Here is a 22,603-nt window from a genome sequence, read left to right as displayed (position 1 = left end):
TTAGCATTTAAATTATGATGTGTGTTGGTGTGCCCTCTTTGGGTTCCTAGTTTTTGGGACTCTCTCAGCTTCCTGGGGTTGTAGGTCTATTTCCTTCACCAGGTGAGGGAAGTTTTCCATCATTATTTCTTCAAATATATATTTAACTTCTTGTTCTCCCTCTTCATGTACCCCTATGACACAGATATTTTTACATTTAATAGTGTTCCATAGATTCCTTAAATTATTATTTTTTCTTGCCATTTTGATTGTGTGTCCTTGGCTTCCCCATCCTCTATATCGGTGGTTCGATCCTCTTATCCACTCTGTTGATTCCATCTAATACACTCCTCACCTCAGATATTGTGTTCTTCATTTTTGACCAGTTCCCTTTTATAATTTCCATTTCTATTTTTGTTTTCTATCTCTTTGTTAAAGTTCCCAATGAATTCATCTACACTTCCCCTAAGTTTACTAGCATCTTTATAACCAGTGTTTTGAACTCTACATCTGTTAATTGCTTGACTCAATTATTCCTGGATCTCTGTTCTCTTCTCTCATATGGCTTCTGCTTGTCTTCCCATTTGGCTGCCTTTCTGTGTCTGTTTCTATGTACTAAACAAAGGTCCTAAGTCTCTGGGTCTTATTAGTGCGGCTTTGTTTGGTAGGTGTCTATTGGCACAGTCCTGAGAGAGGTTCAACTGCAGGCCAGATTTAGCCCCAGCCTGTGCCCCTCCAGGGCCACCTGTTAAGATTCAGCAAGCAGCTCACAGGTTCTATGCTGATAGTAGCCTCAAAAGGCCACACCAGAAACCGAAGCCAGCTGCCACCACTGTGAGTCTTGGCGCTGCTCAGAAAGGGCACCTGACTCACCAAGGACACACCTGGATGTGGCTTGGGTGGGGCCGCGTGTTGGGGGAGGCGGAGTTTTAGGAAATCCTCTGGGCAGAGAGACCTGTTATCTAATTTGATGAAATCTCATCTGTGGTGGCACTTAGTGTGCACACTGGGAGCGGGGTGGGCTCAACAGAGGAACAATGGATACCACTGGCACTTCTGTCCGAGAGAGAGCCTCGCCTCTACCCCTCACTCTGACAACTCAGTGTTCCCCTGTAAGTCCTTGGTGCCCCCCCTGCATGGCCAAATCGGCACTGGTGCTCAGAACAAGCAGATCCGTCACCCGAAACTCCACTGGCACACACGGCCCCTTTAAGAGGCGTCTGCAGCTACCGCTGCCACTGCCACAGCTTAAGTCCCACTCACCTGCTCGGGACCGAGCAGCCTTGCTTCTTCACCCCCTCCTACCTTCTACTGTTGGAGGTTGATTAATTATTTCTCTCCTTAGTTCTAGTGCTTCTGTTCATCTAGATTCCAGGTGACTTTCCTTGCCATTTGCTCCATGTTTCTGTTACAACTTTGTTTTGGTCCAAAGAGGAATGAACAAAGCTTCTATCATCTACTCCACATTCCCCTCTCCCATTTTTTTTCAATTGGAGAAAATATTGGAGAATATTACCATGTTGAAAGTAATCTAATTTTATATTTCAGAATCTAGTTCACCTAAGTCTGAGCCACATCGCTTAACTCTGTTTTCATCTTTTATCAAATTAAGAGCTCTTCCCACAGACACTTGGTAAATGGGACTGTTGACATTCGGGGATGTGGCCATCAAAGTTGATCAGGAGGAGTAGGATGGCTGAGCCTCTCAGAGGGACTTGTACATGGACGTGTCATTGAAGAACTCTAGGTACCTGGTCTTGCTAGGTGAGGACTTCCTTCCAGCATTTCTACTGTGCCCTTAGAGTCCAGTTTCTTTTACATATAGAATGTCTCTTGGGAGTTTCTGCGTTGCATGACTGAATTTCTGATCCTATTTGGTGGATGCTCTTTGGGGTTTTTTGGTGTAAAATTCATGGTGTTTCCTCTTGATATTTACCCTCCACTTTTGCAAGATAATCTTCATTCTTCACCCTATATTAGTGATAATTCTAGAAATTCAGTGTCACAAAGTATTGTTGCCTCCATCTGAAACCCCAGTTTTTACCCCATATGTTTATATTTCATATTAGTACTTGACGTGGAGTTCATATCTGTAAATTGAAAATGCTTTCTAAGCATCATAAAGAGGCTGTCAGGAAAGTGTTTGGGGAAATAATTTTCTGTATCCTTTTATAATGTATTCTCTACTTAGCCCAATACTGGGTTAGAAATTGTAGTGTTTTAGCAAGGGTCATACTCCTCTTTCCAATAACAGTTCTTATTGTCTCTATGCCAAATCTAGTCTCGCTTTGGAGTAAAGGAAATAGCCCTGGAATATGAGGAGGCAGCAGTTGTACACCCAATTAGTAGGAATGAAGAAAGCAGATGACACAGTGAGAAGTCCAAAGGTCAAGGTGGAAGCCTGACCTTAAAATGTGTCTTGGGAAGATGTGCTTCACTGGAAGTGATTTTCAGAAGCCCAGGTTTTGTTCTCTTATTGTCACAGAGGAACCTATCCTGTCCCATCTGAGGGTTCCTACATCCTCTAAGGATTCTCCATTCCTGCGATCTCCATCACACTCCCTGTGAGAGCCGAGGCCTCCCCACGGACGGTGAGGGCCTGCATGGTGTCACTGTACTTCCATTGCTTTGGGGGCCTGAAACAATCTGCTCGTATGGAGTTCCTACATACAGACCAAGTGTGAGTGTCCCTTCCCCTATCTTTGAGTGCCCTTGCCTCCTACAGACTCCTACAAATTTGCTAAAACCTAGGAAATGTGGGGTAGACACTTCTCTATCAGATCTTAGGCAGAGCAGGCCACCCATGCGGCTTTCCTGTGGTCCAGACCTGTAACCAGTCCTCAGAAATGTCCCTGGGATCCTCCAAGTGTTTAATCCTGGCCTCCCGATAGAATACGCTGGGCCACTCCACAAAGACATCATTGGTGCTGGTCCCTGCCATGGAATAACTGACAGAATCTCTGAAAGTAGGACACAGGAGATGGTAGTTCTAAAACCACACAGGGGATGCCAATGGGAAGTAAAGCCTAGGAGGACTTTGCTGACCATTGCTCATCAAACTTTCATGTCCTTACACATCACTCGAGGATCCCATAGAGAACAGATCCTAGGCCCCACACTCACTCTACCTCCACAGATTGGAGCTGAGGCCCGTTCCTTTGCCTTTTTAACAACCACGAAGGTTGCTGCTCCAAGACCTTATTTTCATCAGCACTCAGCTGGAGAAAGCAAGAGCACATGAGCACTTTACACCCAGCTCTCCTGTCTCAGCACAAATACTGCCTGTTCCTAGTGAAGATCACCTAGCACATTATCCAGAGATGACTTTCTCCACTATGTTCCAGTTGAGAGGGGAAAGAGAAGGAAGTCATGTCTCTGTAAGGCTGTGGTTGGAAAACAACATCAACCTGTTCACAAGAGCAGTGTTAATCGAGGAAGACTTCCTCTGAGAGCTCCTAAGAAGTAAACTTATTTCCCAGAGATCTTTCAATTTCAGGAGCCTTTTTCAAAAGCAATGGAGCAGCTTGCTCTGTGTTCATGTGAGCTTGTACTTGCGTTTGCATCTTGATTCATTATCGCCTTTTGGATTTTCTCCTATTTTCCCTTCACTTTCCAGGTCCAGGGCTCATTCCCTTGTTGCAAAGTGAAGATCATATTTAGCTCAAACATTTCAAAATATAAAGAAAAATGGACCATGCTATGACATGCTACGCTTTTCCAGAACACATTCCCAGATCTTTGTTCAGCTAAGAGAGACTATTATACACAGGTCTGGGAAAGCATTTCAAACCATAGTAAACTGACTCCCTCCTCCTGAAGGCTGAGGAATACCTTTGAATATGCAGAGCACTAGCTGTCTTCCAAGAGCTCCTGAATCAAAAGCACAAGGGTGAAAACCATGGAATCACCCAGTGGACAGGGAGGGTGTTCTTAGTTTGGCACAAAGTGAGAGAAGCAGACAGAAGCAAATATTAACTCAGCTGGTGAGTGTTCTGACGGATCCATGATAAGTAATTTGGAGGAATTTATATCTCTTTGTTTTTATGTGAAATTCAAGTAATATAAGGTTGGCCTTGTTAAAGTACAGTTCAGTGGCATTTAGTACCTTCAGAATGTTATACAAATATCACATCCAGTTCTAAAGTATTTTTGTCAGCCACAGAGGAAACCCTTTACCCATAAATCAGTTGCTTCCATTTCCCTTCCCCCACTCTCTGGATACCACGAATATACTGTCTATGTGGATTTAGCTCTTCTGGATATTGCATGTACGTGGAATTGTGTGAAATGTTGAGTCTTGGCCTCCATGGTGAGTGGCGACTAGGAAGAAAACTGCTGCTCCGTGTGTGTCGGTGTGAACTTGCCCATTCTACCCAGGGAGAGCTTTGTCATTTCACATTCTAGATGTTAATCCACACATAGACAACTGCAGGCCTTGTTTAATTAATCTGCTTAAATTAGTTCTAATCTCAGAAATGTACCTGTTTCCCACCCCTCCCCACATCCCGCTCACTGACACCCAGTTCCTGCTGGGTTGCTGCAGTCCGACAAGCAGTACCTGCGTGCAACCAGCCTGCAAAAATAGTTTTTGACTTAAATCTCTTTAAACTTGTTAAGCGGAAAACATTTTAGTTTCCAACACGAGTGGCTCAGATAACTCTAATATTTTATTTTCAAACTGTTAGACATATTAACTTAAAATGGGGCGGCAGCTTCACCTGGGACTAAAGACACCCTAAAAAGTCTTGGGTGCTAAGCTCTGGAATTCCCAAGCCCCGCCCCCATCTGAACTTTAACGCGATTTTCTTTTCACTTCGTCGCGGACACTCCGCATGCCTGACACCTCAAACCGTTCCGCTTTAGGCTGCTCGACTCCTCCCCCACTCCTCCTCCAAGCCCGTGTGTCGGCTTTATTTTTCTTCGTGGTCAATGTGCAGGCCTGGTCTCTTCCCCGACCCCGCCCCTTGTCCACGTTCCTCCACCCCGTTCCCGCCCCTAAGCCCTTCGCCCCCTTCCCGAACATGCGCATGCCTGAACTCTCCAGGACCCGCCCCACCACCATTTCCTCATCTTACTGGAGGGCATTTGCTCAGGTCTGATCCCTCACCAGGCGCAGGTCGCAACATGACCCTCTTTTCCCTCCGCATGCCAATTTTGCAGACAAGGGAACGAAGTGCTGGAAGTGGAGATTCAGCTATCACCGTGAGTTTCCGTCTTTGTAGCATAAACCTGCTTTTCACAGCCTCCCTTTCTTCTTGTAGGGGTCTGGGGTCGCCGTGGGCCTTATCTTCCCCTCAGCCAGCCCTTACCTCTTTATTTTCAGGTGTTGCAGTTAGGGCCGAGCGCTAACGTTGGCGTGTGAAATAGCTCCGGGGTTGCCCTCTGCGGTCCGCTTCTCTGTCTTTTGTCGATGTAGATCCGCCTTTCACCTGTTTTCCTTCGTAAAACCCTTCCCTGACCTCTCGGCCGGTCAGGCGCCCTCACAGCATTCCGTGAGGTGGGTTCGCGGCAGCGCCTTGCTCTCGCGGTCCCTGAGGCAGCGCCGACCATCCCGGCCCAGGAGACGCCGCATCTTCTCCCTAGACTTGGGATTCTAGGGCCCCCAACCCTCTCCTGAGACAGCCTCCCGCGTCCTGCCCTCGCGTACCCCTGAGGCCCAGTCCGTCTGTTCCTCACGCCTCTCCTTCGTAACCACCTTTTCTCTGACCCCGCGGTCGTATGGGTGACCAAGGGTCTGCCCTGTGCTCTCCACTGTTCTTCCGTCCCACATTCCACTCCTATGGGAAGTGTGCGCTTCGGGGAGGCAGGCTTCTCATTCCATACCACTCCTTCTCTGCGGGAGAGGGAAATACAGAAAGTGAGGGGAGAGTGAGGAGAACATGTCATTGTGGAGAATGAGTGAGGGACTTGCAAGGAGATAGTAAGAGTGAAAGTAGTGGGGAAGTAGCAGGAACATAGAAGTTTGGAGAAAATTGGGATTTCCAGGGAGATGACGGCGAGCAAACAGAGGAACCCGCGGAAGAACAAGGGTTCTGTAAGGTATCAGGAATTTCCAACTGGGTAGTCACACCCCTAGGCCTTTGACTTCTTTAAGTGAAAGGTTTCGAATTCAGCCTTGTCCATTGCTCTTACGCATTCAAGTTAACACACCTTTGATGTAGGGGAAGTAATTAATGCCCCTCCAGACTTGACCACCCTCAAGAGCACATCGTCTTGTTAGCTGTCCTGTAAACTATCCCTGCCCCGCTTTTTCTCATTTTCATGTAATCTTATTTTACGTTCCTTTCTTAATTTTTGTTTTCGGGACCATTTCAGATCTTGCTCCCCAGCATATGTTCTCAGTTTCGTGCAAATAAACTTTTGAGACATGAGGAGGAGAGGGGAACAAAAGAGTGGAATAGCAAAAATGGAAGAAACATGGAGGTAGATATACAAAAGGAGTGAGGGCTACACATAGAAGTGAGGAAAGATGGGGAGTTCACTTCATCATATGTATCCAATGGAAATGAAATATTTTGAAGAGATAACTGTGTTCTCATGAGCCAAAAATCAACCTAAAAGTGTTGACAGATGAATGGAGAACATAAATGTGATGCATATGTTCACACAATGAAGTATTATTCAGCTGTAAAAATGAAGGAATGAGCAACGTAGAAGAAACAGGAGAACATTACGCTAAGGGAATTAAGCCAGACAAAAAGACAAGTGTTGCGTGATCTCACAGTATTTGCTAACTAGAAGTCAAACTCACAGGACCAGAGAGAATGGTTGTTACCAGGGGCTGTGAGTCGAGAAAATGAGGAGATGGTGGTCAAACAGGACAAACTTTCAGTTGTGAAATGAATATGATGCCATTTTTAAAGCACCACATCTTGAGTATACTTAATTGCACTGTACTACATACTTGGAATTTGCTGAGAGAGTCCTAAAGTCCTAAGTCCTAAGGTCCTCACCACACAGACATAAAAAATAGTCATTGTAAGTTGAAGGGTGTGTTAATTTGGTTGATTATGATAATTATTCTACATTGTACATGTATTTCAAATGATCATATTGTATTTCTAAGTACACATATATTTTATTTGTCTATCATGTCTCAATAAACCTGAGAAAGAAAAAGCAGATAGGAGGTGTGCTAGCCTTGACTCTGGGCAGTGCTAAACCAGCTTCACATTAGTTACTATGCATTTTGCAGTGACATTTTTTGTGCCCCCTGACTAGGAAGTGCCACTCAAATAATCAGGGTGGGTCCAGCCTCAATATTTAAAGTGCTTCAGGTGACACTAATCTGTATCCATCCTTGAGCAAAAGGCTCTCAGTCTTCCATTTCTGGGGGCGGAGATCTGAGGTGAGTTTGAGGGAGCTTTTCCTCTGCTGGCGGTTAGTTCATGGCCAGGGCTGTGACCTGAAGGGGATTTTTAGGCCAGCTTAAGTGCCTACTGCTGCAGTGTATATGAAGGTGTGACCAGAAGGGCAGCATGATCTGAAGAAAGGAGAGTGGAAGCTTGCTTGTTGGTCCCTGAATGTGTACTGTGGCAGGGGCAACGAACACCATCTTTTCCACCTTGTGAGGTCTTTTCTTTCTACATGCTTGGGGCAGAATATGGGGATATATTGATAAACAGCATATTTTCAACTTTCCAGACTGACTTCTAAAGACTTGTTGCCTGAGGAGGAAGCGAAAGAAAGGGGTTCAGCTATGGCTGTTTCTCAGGTAAAGTCATATTCTTGGTTAATTGTTGTTTCTGTCCTTCCTGATTGCCCTTTGACTTGCTATTCTTCACTGACTCTGAATCGTCCTGCTTGATGTTTTGTTTGTTGACACTCAACCTGGGTCTTTCTCAGTCCCTCTCATCTCTAGTTAGATTCCATCTCACTGTGATTCAGTGACAGTGGGACTTGTGAAGAGGCTCTACTGGGCATCGTCCTGGGCAGGGAGGGATTCATGCCCTTGGATTCAAGTTGGTGTGTGGACCCCGTGGCATCAGTGCAGTTGCAGTGGAGATTGTTCAGGGGCCACATCCTGGTGCACTGTCATCTCTGTTAACCAGGATAAAAGATTATTCACATAGGTGTCATGTATTGATAAGCACAAATACCTCCTTTCTGGAAAAGAGACCAGTAGGGGACATCTTTCTGACTGCTTTTATGATGCTTTTGAAGCTAAAGGAGTGAGTCATTGACTTCAAAATCTTCATGATTGGGAATGGAGTGGAAAGTTCACAGACATACATTGGTGACAGGGGATGTTTTATTCCGTCATCCATTTTAAAATAGGAAATCAACCGTAATGGCTGACAGTTGGAGATTCTTTAGATCGTTTTTCTCAATCCATTTCTCGGAGGTTGCATTTTCACCCTCTGGATTGTGTCCTTTGACATACAGAAGGTATTGTTTGATGTAGGTAAGGTTCCAGCTTTATTCTTTTGCATGTAGATATTCAGGGTTTTTTGCATGGTTTGTTGAATGGAATGACCTTTCTCTGTTGTGTAGTCTGGGAGGCTGTGGAAAATCATTTGGTATCTATGCAGGGGTTTATTTCAAGGCATTCTCTTTTGTTCTACTGGTTTAGACATCTGGATTCATGGGCAGTATCCCATGGACCTGATTAATCTTTGTAATGTTTTTCAGTGTAAAAAAAATGAAGACTTTGATTTCTATTTCGAGACTGTTTTGGTTCTTCTGCACCTTTTTTTTTTTTTGCTTGATTCCATTTGAACTCTAGCATTTTATTCTGTTTTGTTTTGTTTTTCCCCATTTCTGGCAATATTGCCTTTGGAATTTTGATAAGGATTCCATCGAAGCTGAAGAATATTGGAGTAGCATGGGCATTTAAACAGTATTAAACCCTGCAATCCACAAGTAAGGGATTTCTTTCTATTTATATGTACCTCCTTTGATTCCCTTTTACAATGTTTTGTAGTTTTCGGTATTTAAGTCCTTCGCTTTCTTGGCTGTTTATTCCTACATAGGTCATCATTTATGATACTACAATAAATTGGCTTTAAAAAATTTTTTAGATTGTTTATTGCAACTTTTCTAACATACTTATCCATTTTGAACACTTTTGTGTCTTGAATCTTTATGGTTTTCTATTTGTAAGCTCTTTCATGTGGAAAAGAGAGAATTTTACTTTTCAATTTGGATGACTTTTCTTGTCATAATTACTCTGGCTAGGACTTCTAGTACTTTGTTGAATTATGTGCTGCAAATATGCATCATTACCTTTTTCCGCATCTTAGAGCTAAGGCTTTCAGCTTTTCAACATTTAATATGACCCTAGCCGTGTTCTTTTCAAGTATGGCGTTTATTATATCGTAGTAGTTTACTGTAAATAGTTTTTGAAAAATTGTTGAATTTAATTAAATGCCTGCTCTGAGTTAGTTGAGATCACATGTTTTCTCTTTGTGTTCATTCTCTTCATGGGGGTTAATTGATTCATTTTTATATGTTGAAACGGTTTTGCCTTACAGGAATAAATTTCATTTGGTCATGATGCATAATTGTTTTAACATGCTGTTGAACTTGTTTTACTAGTATTTCGTTTTTGCATCAATACTAATGAGTATTAGTATTTTTTTCTTATGCCATCTTGGGTTTGGTATCAGAAACATACAGACTCTAGAATGAGTTTGCAAGGGTTTATTCTTGAATTTTTTGGAAGATGTTTATCAGGATTATTGTTATTTTTTTTTATTACTGTTTGATAGAATTTAGCGGTGAAGCCATCTGGTCTAGGTTTTTGGTGTTTTTTTTTTTTAATTCTTTCATGCTTTTGATTAGCACTTGAATCTCTATCTCTTGGTTCATATTTTTAATTTTTTTAATGATTGGTTTTTGTGTGTTATTAGGAATGTACTCATTGACTTCTAGATTATGTAATAATTTCATATTGTATGACTTACATTACCCTCTTAACGTTTAAAATTTTTCTGTGACATTAGTTAAAATGATCCCTGTTTCATTTCTTTTTATTTATTTATTTTTATTTTTATTATGATGACATTGGTTAAGGAAATCCAGTCAGTAAGTTTCAGGTGTACAATTTAACAGGAAGGCATTGTGTGTTCATCACCCATAAGTAGGTTTGTTACTGTCACCACATATTTGACCCGTTTTACCCTATCTACCTCCTTCCTATCTCTGGTAACCAGTAGTCTATTGTCCATGTCTATGACTCTCTGTTTGTCCTATTTGTTTGTTGCTTTTAGGTTTATATCCCACATATAAGTGATATCATGTGGTTTTCAACTTTTTCTGTCTGGCTTATTTCACTTAGAATGATAATATCGAGATCCATCCATGTTGTCGCAAATGGCAATATTTCGTCTCTTCTTATGGCAGAGTAATATTCCATTGTATATATGTACCACAGCTTCTTTAGCCAGTCATCTATCGTAGGATACTTCGGTTGCTTCCATGTCCTGGCCACCATGAATAATGCTGCTATGAACATCGGTATGCAAATATCTTTTCAGATATGGGTTTTCAAGTCTTTGGGGTAAATACCCATTAGAGAGATTGCTGGATCATATGATAGATCAATTCTTAGTTTTTTGAGGACCCTCCATACTGTTTTCCACAGTGGCTGTACCAATTTGCAGTCTCATCACCAGTGCATGAAGGTTCCTTTTTCTCGGCATCCTCTCCAACACTTGTTATTACTTGTCCTGTTGATAACAGCTATTCTAACAGGTGTGAGATGCTATCTCATTGTGGTTTTGATTTGCATTTCTTTAATAGAGGTGTTCAGCATCTTTTCACAGGTTTGTTGGCCATTGTATGTCTTGGGTGAAGTGTCTGTTTAAGTCTTCTTCTCATTTTTTGATTCGATTGTTTTCTTGTTGTTATTTAGTTGATGAGTTCTTTGATATTTTAGACCTTAGGCCCTTAATCGGAGGTGTTCCTTGCAAATATATTTTCCTATTTGGATGGTTGTCCTTTACCTTGTCGATGGTTTCTTTTGCTGTGTAAAAGCTTTTTAGTTTGATGTAGTCCCATTCATTTATTTTTGCTTTTACTTCCCTTGCCTTTGAGGTCAAACTCATAAAATCCTCAAACTCATAAAGTTCAAGTTCCAAGAGTTTAGTTCCTCTGTTTTCTTCTATGCGGTTTATTGTTTCAGATCTTATATTCAGATTATTAATCCATTTTGAGTTAATTTTAATGTGTGGTTATGGACAACAGACTAGTTTCATTCTTTTACAAGTGGCCTTCAATTTTCCCAGCACCATTTATTTAAGAGGCTTTCCTTTCTCCACTGTATGATTTTGGCTCTTTTGTCGAAACTTATTTGCTCATATAAACATGAGTTTACTTCTGGACTCTCGATTCTGTTCCACTGGTCCGTGTGTCTGTTTTTCTGCCAATACCATGCCATTTTGATTATTGTCACTTTGTAGTACAGTTGGAAGTCAGGCAGAGTGATGCCTCCAGACTCGTTCTTTTTTCTCGGGATGGCTTTGGTGATTCATGGTCTTTTGTGTTTCCATATGAACCTGATGATTTTCTGTTCTATTTCTTTAAAAAGTGCCAATGGGATTTTGATGGGGATTGCATTAAATCTATGTAATGCTTTATAGGTAATAAGGTCATTTTAACTGTTTTTTTTTTCCCAGTCCAAGAACACAAAATATCTTTCCATTTCTTTGTATCTTCTTCAATTTCTTTTAATAGGGTCTTGTAGTTTTCATCATATAGGTCCTTCATATGTTTCGTTAAATTTATTCCTAGGTATTTTATTCTTTTCGTTGTAATTGCAAAAGGAATTATTTTTCCACTTCTTTTTCTGACACCTCGTTGTTAGAGTATAGGAACGCTATGGATTTTTGAACATTGATTTTGTATCCAGAGACTTTACTGTATTTGCTTATTGTTTCTAGTAGTGTTCTTGTGGAGGCCTCAGGATTTTCTAAATAGAGAATCATGTCATCAGCAAATAGTGAGAGTTTGACTTCTTCCTTTCCTATTTGGATGCCTTTTATATCTTTCTCTTGCCTGACTGCACTCGCTAGGACTTCCAATGTTATATTAAGTAACAGCGGTGATAGTGGACCAGCCTTGCCTTGTTCTTGATCTTAGAGGGAAGGTTTTTAGTTTTTCACCATTAAGTATAATGTTGCCTGACGGTTTGTCATACATGGCCTTTATTATGTTAAGATACTTTCCTTCTATATCAATTTTTTTAAGTGGATACTGTATCTTGTCAAAGGCTTTTTCTGCATCTATTAATATGATCATATGATTCTTTTTTTGTTTTTTAATTTGTTTATATGGTATATCACATTAATTGATTTGCATATGTTGAACCATCCCTGTTCCCCTGGGATGAAACCCACCTGATCATGGTGTATAATCTTTTTAATATGTTGCTGTATTCAGTTCGCTAGTATCTTATTAAGGAATTTTGTATCTGCGTTCATGAGAGATATTGGTTTGTAGTTTTCTTCTTTTGCGTTATCTTACCAAGTTTTGGCATCAGGGTAATATTGGCCTCATAAAATGAGTTGGGAAGTATTGCCTCCTCTTGGATTTTTTGGAAGAGTTTGAGGAGAATAGGTATTAAATCTTCTTTGAATGTTTTGTAGAATTCACTGGTGAAATCATCTGGTCCTGGACTTTTACTGTTTGGTAGGTTTTTGATGATTGTTTCAATTTCCATACTGCTGATCGGTCTATTTAGATTTTCCGGTTCTTGATTTGGTCTAGGAATGTTGTATCTTTCTAAGTACTTATCCATTTCTTCTAGGTTGTTATATTTGATGTTATATACCTTTTCATAGTATTCTTGTATGATCTTTTGTATTTCTGCGGTATATGTCGTAATGTGTCCTCTTTCATCTCTGATTTTGTTTATTTTTGTCCTTTCTCTTTTTTCTTTAGCGAATGTAGCCACGGCTTTGTCAGTTTTATTAACCTTCTCAAAGAACCAGCTCTTTGTTGCATTTATTTTTTCTGTTGTTTGTTTTCAGTTTCATTTAATTCTGCTGATTTTAGGCTTAATTTGTTCTTTTCTAGTTTCTTTAAGATGAAGCGTTAGGTTGTTTATTTGGGCTTGTTCTTGTTTTTTGAGATAGGCCTGTAATGATATGAACTTTCCTCTTCTGACCACTTTTGCCATGTCACAAAAGTTTTGATATGTTGTACTATCATTATCATTCGCGTCTGTGTATCTCTTGATCTCTCCTTTTATTTCTTCTCTGACCCAGTCATTCTTCAGTAGCATGTTTTTAATCTCTGTGCTGTTGTGCAGTTTGGGTGTTTTTTGGTGAGTTTTGGATGATCAGCTTATTGTTGTTTCAAGAGGAGAAATCTGAAGATGTCTCACTCCTCCATGTTTCCAATATCACTTATCATTTTGTTTCTATCTATCTGTTGATCTCTCTTTTTAGTTCTCCTCTGACCCAGTCATTCTTCGGTAGCATGTTGTTTAATCTCTATGTATTTATGGTTCTTCCCGCTGTCTTTTCACAGTTGATCTCCAGCTTCAACCCATTATGGTCAGAGAATATGGTTGGTATGATTTCAGACCTCTTATGTTTGTTGAGGCTATTTTCGCATCTCAGTATGTGGTCTTTGAGAATTTTCCTTGTGAATAGAGAAGAATGTATAAGCAGCTGTTTTGAAATGGAAGGCTCTGTAAATGTCAGTTATGTCCAGTTGGTCTAATGTGTCATTTAAGGATGTTATCTCCTTATTGATTTTCTGTTTGGATGATCTGTCCATATCTGACCTTGGGGTACTTAGGTCCCCTACTATGATAGTGTTTTGGTCTTTTTCTCCCTTTAGTTCTGTTAGTAATTCCTTTATGCATTGGGGGCTCCCTGAATGGGGGCATAGAGATTAATAAGTGTTATGTCTTCTTGGTGCATGATTCACTTTATCATTATGAAGTGTTCCTCAGTATCTTTCTTTACCTTTTGTTTTTGAAGTCTATTTTCTCCAATATTAGTATCGGTATTCCTGTTTTTCTCTCAATGCCATTGGCTTGAAATATCATTTTCCACCCTTTCACTTTGGGTCTGTGTTGGTCTTTGGAACTGAGATGTGTCTCTTGGAGGCAGCACATTGTTGAGTTTTATTTTTTGATCCAATCTACAACTCTATGCCTTTTTATTGGTGAATTCTGTCCATTTACATTTACGGTGATTATTGAAATATTAGATTTTCCTATAGCCATTTTATCTTTTGCTTTCTGGTAGCTTGGTGTTTCCATTGGTTCCTTGTCCTTGTATGTCATTTTTTAATTTTTATTTTTTGGTTGGGTTTAGTGGATTTTACCTCTGGTTCTTCTTGTTTTATGTTATATACTTTAGTTCTAAATCTTTGGTGTGTGGTTACCATTACAGATATGTAGAGGATAGTTTACATATATGTAAGGGACACTATATATATATGTGTATATATATATGTATATATGTATGTATATATATATATATATGTATATATATACACATATATATACATATATATATATATTAGTCCGTTTTCTTCCGTGGATGCCTTATCTCCATTGCCCTTTGTGAATTTGGATCTTTGAATACTCCCTATTTCTGTTATCGTTGTCTCAGTTTGTCCCTATGTATGCTGAACGTTATTATTGTTTTGTAATAGCAAATCTCTTCTTATTGTTTAAGCTTATAATGCCCCATTCTTAATAAGGGTTGCACTCCTCTGCTTCTATCTGCCTGCTAGTCACCTTACTCATAGTTATGTTTTGTTTTGTATTTTTTGTCATTTCGTTTTAGGTGAGCTGATCCCTTTCAGTATTTCCTGTAATGCAAGCCTCATAGTGGAGAATGCCCTCTATTTTTTTATGTCTGGAAAGCTCTTTATTTCTCTTTCATATCTAAAGGCGAGCTTTGCTGGATACGTTATTCTTGGCTGGTAGTTGCTTTCATTTAATAGTTTGAATATTTGATTCCACTCCATTTTGGCTTGTGAGGTTTGTGCTGAGATATCCAACGATAATCTACTGGGTTTTCCTATACATTACCGTCTTCTTTTCCCTGGCTGCCCTGAGAATTCTTTCTTTATCACTGATTTTTGATAATTTTAATACAATGTGTCTTGGTGAAGGCCTTTTTGGGATGAGATAATTGGATGTTCTGTTGACTTCTTGAATTCCAAGCTCCAGCGCATTCTTTAGATTCGGAAATTCTCGTCAACTCTTTGTCTGAAAATAGTTTCTAATCCCTGCTTTTTTTCTTCCCCTTTGGTAATGCCCATTATTCTCATATTTCCTCTCCTGATGGTATCAGCTAGTTCTTGTATTTCTCTTTCATTATTTTTTATTCTCTGGTTTCTCTTTTCTTCCTTTGGATTTATTTTTAGATTTCTGTCTTTGATATCACTGATCTCTTCCTCCATTTGGCCACCTCTATTTCCCAAGCCCGCTATTTCATTTTTCATCTCGTAGTGTGTTCGTCATCTCCGAAAGTTCTATTTGATTCTCTTTGAGGGTTTCAATCTCCTTGCTAAAGAACTCATTCTGCTGATCTAGTAGTTTTTTCAATTCCTGAAGTTGTTGATATGAATTGTTTTGGATCTCGTTGAGTTTTTCAAAAGCACCATCCTGAATTCTCTGTCATTTAAGTCACATATTTCTTTGTCTTTAAGCTTGTTTTTGTAGAGATTTTTCTCTTTCTTTCTGAGCTACCTTAACTAGTTGTTCATGGTGTTTCATAGGTTATTTCTCTGGGAATTAATGGAATTAATGGAAGTGTATTCTGCTTTTTTTTTTTTACCCCCCAGCAAGAAGATTTATTATGTAAAGCTCTCTTTAGCCTGTTGCTAAGTTGGCATTTTTCTTTTGGTTTCCAGTAGGTGGCGTCTAAGCCTCTTGGATAGTTGCTTTATATAAAGTCTTAATAATTCCTTTTCTTTTTCCTATAAACATGCATTCACGCCCACTACTCTCAGTCTCAGTCCCTGTCAGTATTAATGACAGTTTCGGTAGCGTTTGCTCAGATTCCTGTAGTGCTTCACAGTGTTCTGTCTTGGAGGATGTGCAGAGAAGGGCTCTCTGGGTTGGGGGATGAGGGCTGCAGCTCAGCCTCCCATTTTGCAGTTGGGGCTTGTTATAATCAACTATTGCTCTTCTGCCGTTCCCACTTTTCCACTTTCTGCACTGATCCCTAGGCACTGTCGCTACCCGCCATACCTTCTCCTCTCGCCCTCCTCCTCCAAGGAGCTCTGGCTGTGAGAGGCAGCTTCTTTGTTTCTCCCAGTCTACCCAACTCCCAGAGTTCTGACCTGTGGTAGCTCTTATGTACTTGCTCAGACGTGCTCGTGTGCGGGTTGGGTGTTTTTTTGTTGACTTTTAGATGTTCCCCTTATTGTTACAAGGGGAGAGTTCTGGGGACATCTCTCACTCTGCCATACTTCTCCCTATTTCATTTCCGATTTATTTAAATCCTCCCCCTTTTCTTAATGTACATAAGGGTTTGTAAATTTGTTAATAGACTAAAAAGAAACAGGTCTTAGTTTGATTGTATGTATTTTCTAATCTCTTATTTCTGCTCTGATCTTATTTACTTCTACTAAAATATGGTTTACTTTTTTTTGAGGTGTAAAATTTGATTTCTGATTTTAGCTCTTTCTCTTTTTTGTAAGTAAATCCACTTTGTACCTCTTAGTGCTACTATCACTGCATCCTGTAAACTTTTTAGTCTGTTGTAGTTTCATTGTTATTTCCATTCAGATTTTTAAAAAATTCTCTTGTGATTTCTGTGAACTATTGGTTGTTTAAGAATGACTTCTTTACTCTGCACATTTTGTGTGTGTGTGTGTTTCCTATTTGTTACTAGAGTTATTTCTTTGTGGTTAGAGAAGATACTTTTTAGGATTGCAATTCGTAAACAGTTTTTCATATTTGTTTTGTGCCTCACCTGTAATTGGTCATGGGAAAAGTTTTATTCATGCTTGAGAAAAGTGTTTTCTTGTGTTTGATGGAGTGTTCTGTATGTCTGTTAGACTCCATCGTTCTGTGAGGTTATCAATGTTCTGTTTCTCCGTGTATCTTGTGTTTGGTTGTTGTATCCATGGCTAAAACTGAAATAATGAGGTCTCATACGATTACTGTGCTGGTGCCTATTGCTATCTGCTTTTCTGCCAACATTTACCTCATATATTTGGGAGCTCTAATGTTATGTGCATCTCTAAAATTGTTAGAACTTTTTGGTGAATGGACTCTTTTACAGTTATAATGTCCTTTGCCTATTCTTTGTTTTTGTCTTAGAGTCTGTTTTGTGTCTTAGAACATAGCCACCCCAGCGCTCTCTAGGATATGATTTGCATGGAATATCTTGTTTCCTCCTTTCACTAATAGCCGGTCTCTATCCTTCGATTTGTGAATTTTCACAGTTGAGCTCTTAGACTTTTTGTCTCACTGAATCTGCTTTTTCCTCCTCTTTTCTCCTGGTCTCTGCTGAGGGAGGAGCGGTGGTCAGCCCCCTTTCTTTACTATAATTTCAGCGAAAATGCACCCACTGTTTCATGGTAATCAGAATGGTTGGTGAAATGTTTCTGGTTAATAACAAGTTTTTTTCCAGTTTCATTTTTGTTCTGATTTCTAATTATCAAAGAATTTTTTTCAAGTGTCCACAATTGTGAGAATTTTTGAAATCTTAATTTGTCAAATTGATGTATAACACTAATAATTCTTAAAATCTGAAATCCTCGTTTTATGAGTTAAATAAACCAAAACACTGTTTGGCTTTTGTTAAAGCCTACATGTCTGAATGTAAATGGAGAAAATTGTATTTATATGTTTCGGTAAGTGTTTATAGAAATTAGAACTAAGTAGTCTATATTTCAGTTTGTATACGTTTTTTCTCGCCTTCTTTACTATACGGTCTTCAGAAATGAAAATAAGTACCACTGTTACATTTTTATTGACCCAGGATGCTCAAATACACATGAATAAAAATGATAATTTATAAAGTGATCCAAAAATATGTCAAGAGACAACTCTCAGTTAATTGGTTTGTTTATATCTGTGTGCATGCATGCATGGATGGTTTTTAATAAAGTATACATTTTAAAAAAATAAAATATATTTTTATTAAAAGACATCATTTCTTAAGTTTTATATTTTTTGGCAGTTGAAATATCTTAAATATATTTCATGTTCTTAATGTTCTTTCTTAAACATGTTACTGATTTAACCAAAAGTAAAAATAGTGTCGCATTATGTGCCTGTGTATGGTCGTGCATGGAAACGTAATGACCTTTTACGGAGTTCACTGTCATTAACCTTGAACTAGATTCAAGTTTTCTCCGACAACGCTTTGCCAGTTTACTTCTGAGGTTTAGTCTATTATATAATTTTTATTTTTAGGTTCAGTCTAAACACCAGCAATTGAGTTCAGGTCTTTCCTGGATTAAATCTTAGATTTTTACCTGAGGCAAGTTTCTCTGAACGTCCCTGACATGTTTTCTCCTCTGTGAGATGTGAACAGGCTTGACTGCAGTGAGCTATTATGTTGATAACTAGTTCAAATATGTAAAGCATTTAGACTAATGCACATAGGACATGTTCAAAAACTTTTAGTCGTGGCTGTTGTTATCCTCATCACAACATATGATTCTGAATTTTTTGAAAAGACGCTGTGGACTTTGTCTTCTCTAAAGACACTGCTCATGCTCTGGCTCATCTAGACACTGAGTATCACTCTGTGTAGAACATAATATCTATTCTAACCCTTCTGTAGAGACAGCCCAATGGTTAATTTTAATTGTACTTTCATGTATGATTTGCCAAAATGAGAGGGCCTCCCTGATTTATGGGCAGTCATAACCTTTTATGAGAAAGTAATAGAAACCAACATTATGGACACATAACTTGCTCAAAAATATCTGATGTGGACCTGTCAGAACACTTCTCCTGAACTGATTTTATATCTCTCCACTTTTCTCATTCTGTGTGAAGGTAAGAACTGTCACCATTTCCCCATGCTGAAATGTGTTTTCTTTTCAGGGACAGTTGACACTCAACGATGTGTTCATAGAATTCTCTCAGGAGGAGTGGGAATGCCTGGCCCCAGCTCAGAGGGCCTTGTACAGAGAAGTGATGTTGGAGAGCTACCGGAACATGCGCTTTCTGGGTGAGGATGACTTTCTTCGAGAGTCCAGATCTGCCATGGGGGTTTCTCTTCCCTTAGGTGCTTCTTGGAAGCCCCTGCTTTGGGTGACTGAGATTGACGCTTTGTTACTGAGACATAAAAAGGATTTATAAGGTGGCATCAGGATTTTAACCTCACCCTTTCTTCAATGATCTGCCCACATTGTATTACATAAAGGGTTGTTCCAAAGCTCAAATATTTATAAAGCCCTATGGTATTAGGGCTTAAAGATATTAAAATATCTAATTTTTTCTTTTTTATCCCCATGAATTGATTAGTTTCTATAAGAGAGCTCGCTATCTGCTTATGACACTGATCTCTCTGTGCAGAAGGAGACGAGGAGTTGATGGATGCAGGAATTATGTTTCTCGAGCTATCTGTATTATTCTCATTCCTCAGTTGACCAGATATCGGGGATTCTGGCAGAACTACAGGTCTTCATGCTGCTTTCTTCTTATGTGCAGGAATTTCTGTTTCTGATCTGTATATTGTCTCCATTTTGGAGCAAGGGAAAGCACCCTGGACTCTGGAGAGCGAGTCGAACATAGCACAAAAACCAAATCAGTGGGAACGTATCAAAGGTGTGAACACAGGTAAGAGCTCAGGGAGAGAGGAGGCCGCAGCCTTCGTCGTGTTTGTAAACTCGCCTGAAGCGAGAAAGTTCTGTGTTCAGACAGAAGTTTATTTATGGAGAACCATCAAAGGAAATTTTTCTTTCCAACTTATCACTTTGTCCTTCAAGGTGTAAAATTTATTTTTTCACCCTCAGTGGGGCTGCAGTTCAACAGAGACTCAGGCAGAGTCTTTATCATGGTCCCAACACTCTGTTCTGTGGCCTTTGTAAAGTCTTTGGTTCTCCAACTAGAGGAGCATGGGGCTGGCTGTGTGGCATGGCCTGTGTCCTCCTGGTCTCTCCTGGACTGGGTTCCATTGGATGCTCGGTTCTCAGTCCATACAGAGCAGAGCTGAGGCCTTGCTGTCCTTCCTCTTGGACCCTTCCCAATCCCTTTCCCATTTCTTGTGATTGGAAGGTCTTATCAGAAGAGAGGACGCACTGTCTTTCTGTCCATTCCATCTGGCACCCCAGGAACTGTGTAAGGCTCTCCCCTGTCCTGTCCGCCTGTTCCGGTCCCTCAGCCATTTTTTCTGCATGCCCATGCTTTACACTTCAGAGGTGTGTGTCACAGGGAGGTGGTTAGAATCTTTTGTAACTGTTACTACGAAATCTCTAGAGACAGTGGACAGAAGAGAGCATCTCTTCAGTCCCCAGTCCTACACGGGGAGCACATTTCAGTCTTCCATGCTCGTAGCATGGTGTCTGTGGTGGCACTCACAGTCCCTTCACGATTCTGCCATGTGTGACCCCATTCCTTGTATTCTTCTATCTCTCTGCACCACGCTACCTCATCTGGGACTATAGACTCTTCTGGATTTCATGTTCTCTGTAGTTTGCATGGTTTGCCTCTGAAACTTGCCCGTGAACTACACATTGTTGGGGTCTGATTGTTCACAGTCTTGCTGGTGTCATACACCTTTATGATATGGACATCTCTTGGTGGGCTCTTGTATGAAATGAGTGTCCTTGGTCCCAGAAAATGCTTGACAGAGATTCTTTGACTCTGTGTTGCAATATTATCCCACTATGCACAGAAGCAGCTATTAGAGCTGCCCGGTAGAGTGATCAGCATGTACCAGGACACTGAGATAGAAAGTGTTATGACAGCTGGACAGATAAGTGTTTTCAGTTTGTTTCCAGTTGCGGAGTGTCAGGAAGCATCTCTCTGGAACACTGAGATCACATGGACCACATGCACACACGTACTAATCAGGGTAGAATTTCTTCTGGGAGAACATTGTCCAAGTTCTCAGCCTCTTGTCCTTGAGGCTACTGACTGAACTGTCCTTCATGCCATGATTCTCATTCCTTGTGTGTGCTGTTGTGCAAGCTTATTTCAGACATAGCAAATTGATTTTTCATACTTATATGAGTTATTGTTTTTTCTACAGAATGTGTTATGTTTTCTGTCCATAATATGTTGAGTTTTTTTGTTAGTTTTACTACATTTCTGCTTCTTCCTTTAACTGTTCTTTTCTAATAATACTCACCCTGTCTCTAACCATCGATGCCTGCATTGGTTTACTGAATTAATTCTTAAATATTTCATTGTATTTTTCAGGAAACTTACCTGAGTTTTTTCATTTTAAAAACTTCTTTTCTACTGTTCTTTATACCATCTGTAATATCTGCAAATTTTCTAATGTTCTGGAAGTTGCCTTCTTTAGCACAGACATGAAGACTATTTTTTTTTCGTCTTTCTATCTGAACTCCATATAGCGTGCACCTAGGCCTAGAATCATATCATCGGCAAATAGTGACAGTTTGACTTCTTCATTTCCTATTTATATGCCTTTTATATCTTTCTCTTGCCTGATTGTACTCACTAGGACCTGCAATGTTTTATTGAATAACTGGTGATAGTGGATGGCCTTGCCTTGTTCCTGATCTTAGAAGGAAGGTTTTTAGTTTTTCACCCTTAAGTATAATGCTGACTGAGTGTTATAAATGGCCTTTATTATGTTAAATGTTTTGTTAAACATTTTGATCATAAATGGATGTTGTCTCATCGAAGGCTTTTTCTGCATCTATTAATATAATCATATGATTCTTATTTTTTAATTTGTTTATTTGTTAGATCACATTGATCAGTTTGCGTATGTTGAACCATCCCTGTGCCCCTGGGATGAAGCCCACTTGATCGTGGTGTATAATCTTTTTAATATGTTGCTGTATTCGGTTCACTAGTATCTTATTTAGGATTTTTGCATCTGTGTTCATGAGAGATATTGGTCTGTAGTTTTCTTTTTTTGTGTTATCTTTGCCAGGTTTTGGTAGCAGTATATATTGGCCCTATAAAATGAGTTGGGAAATATTGCTTCCTCTTCAATTTTTTGGTAGAATTTGAGGAGAATAGGTATTAAATCTTCTTTGAATGTTTAGGAGAATTTACTAGTGAAGCCATCTGGTCCTGGACTTTTACTTTTTGGTAGGTGTTTGTTGGTAGGTTTTTGATGATTGTTTCAATTTCCATACTGCTGATCGGTCTATTTAGATTTTCCAGATCTTGATTCAGTCTAGGAAGATTGTATTTTTATAAGTACTGGTCCATTTCTTCTATTAAATTTGGTGTTATATACTTTTTCATAGTATTCTTGTATGATCTTTTTTATTTCTGCAGTATCTGTCGTAATTTCCCCTCTTTCATCCCCGATTTTGTTTATTTTTGTCCTTTCTCTCTTTTCTTTAGTGAGTCTAGATAGGGCTTTGTCAATTTTATTAACCTTCTCAAAGAACCAGCTCTTTGTTGCATTTATTTTTTCTATTGTTTTTTTGTTGTTGTTTTCAATTTCATTTATTTCTGCTCTAATTTTGATTATTTCTTTCCTTCTGCTGACTTTAGGCCTCATTTGTTCTTCCTTTTCTAGTTTTTTAAGGTGAAGGC

The 22,603-nt window shown here is 39.6% G+C and overlaps 1 protein-coding gene across 1 annotated transcript in view; it reads left to right on the top strand.

Annotated features, from left to right (window-relative positions):
- Positions 1-5,045: 5,045 nt before the first annotated feature.
- The window catches only part of LOC102897026 (zinc finger protein 665), a 26,955-nt gene continuing 9,397 nt past the window's right edge, over positions 5,046-22,603 (top strand). Inside the window, 4 exon segments of the mRNA XM_025046045.1 lie at positions 5,046-5,181; positions 7,624-7,693; positions 18,959-19,085; positions 19,568-19,696. Coding sequence (XP_024901813.1) covers positions 7,679-7,693; positions 18,959-19,085; positions 19,568-19,696 — 271 coding nt within the window. The 5' untranslated portion in view covers positions 5,046-5,181; positions 7,624-7,678.

The sequence above is a fragment of the Pteropus alecto genome, unplaced genomic scaffold, assembly GCF_000325575.1.
Source record: "Pteropus alecto unplaced genomic scaffold, ASM32557v1 scaffold144, whole genome shotgun sequence".
Classification (NCBI taxonomy): domain Eukaryota; kingdom Metazoa; phylum Chordata; class Mammalia; order Chiroptera; family Pteropodidae; genus Pteropus; species Pteropus alecto.
The sequence above is the reverse complement of the archived record's forward strand: the minus strand, read 5'-3'. Positions and strand labels throughout refer to the sequence as shown.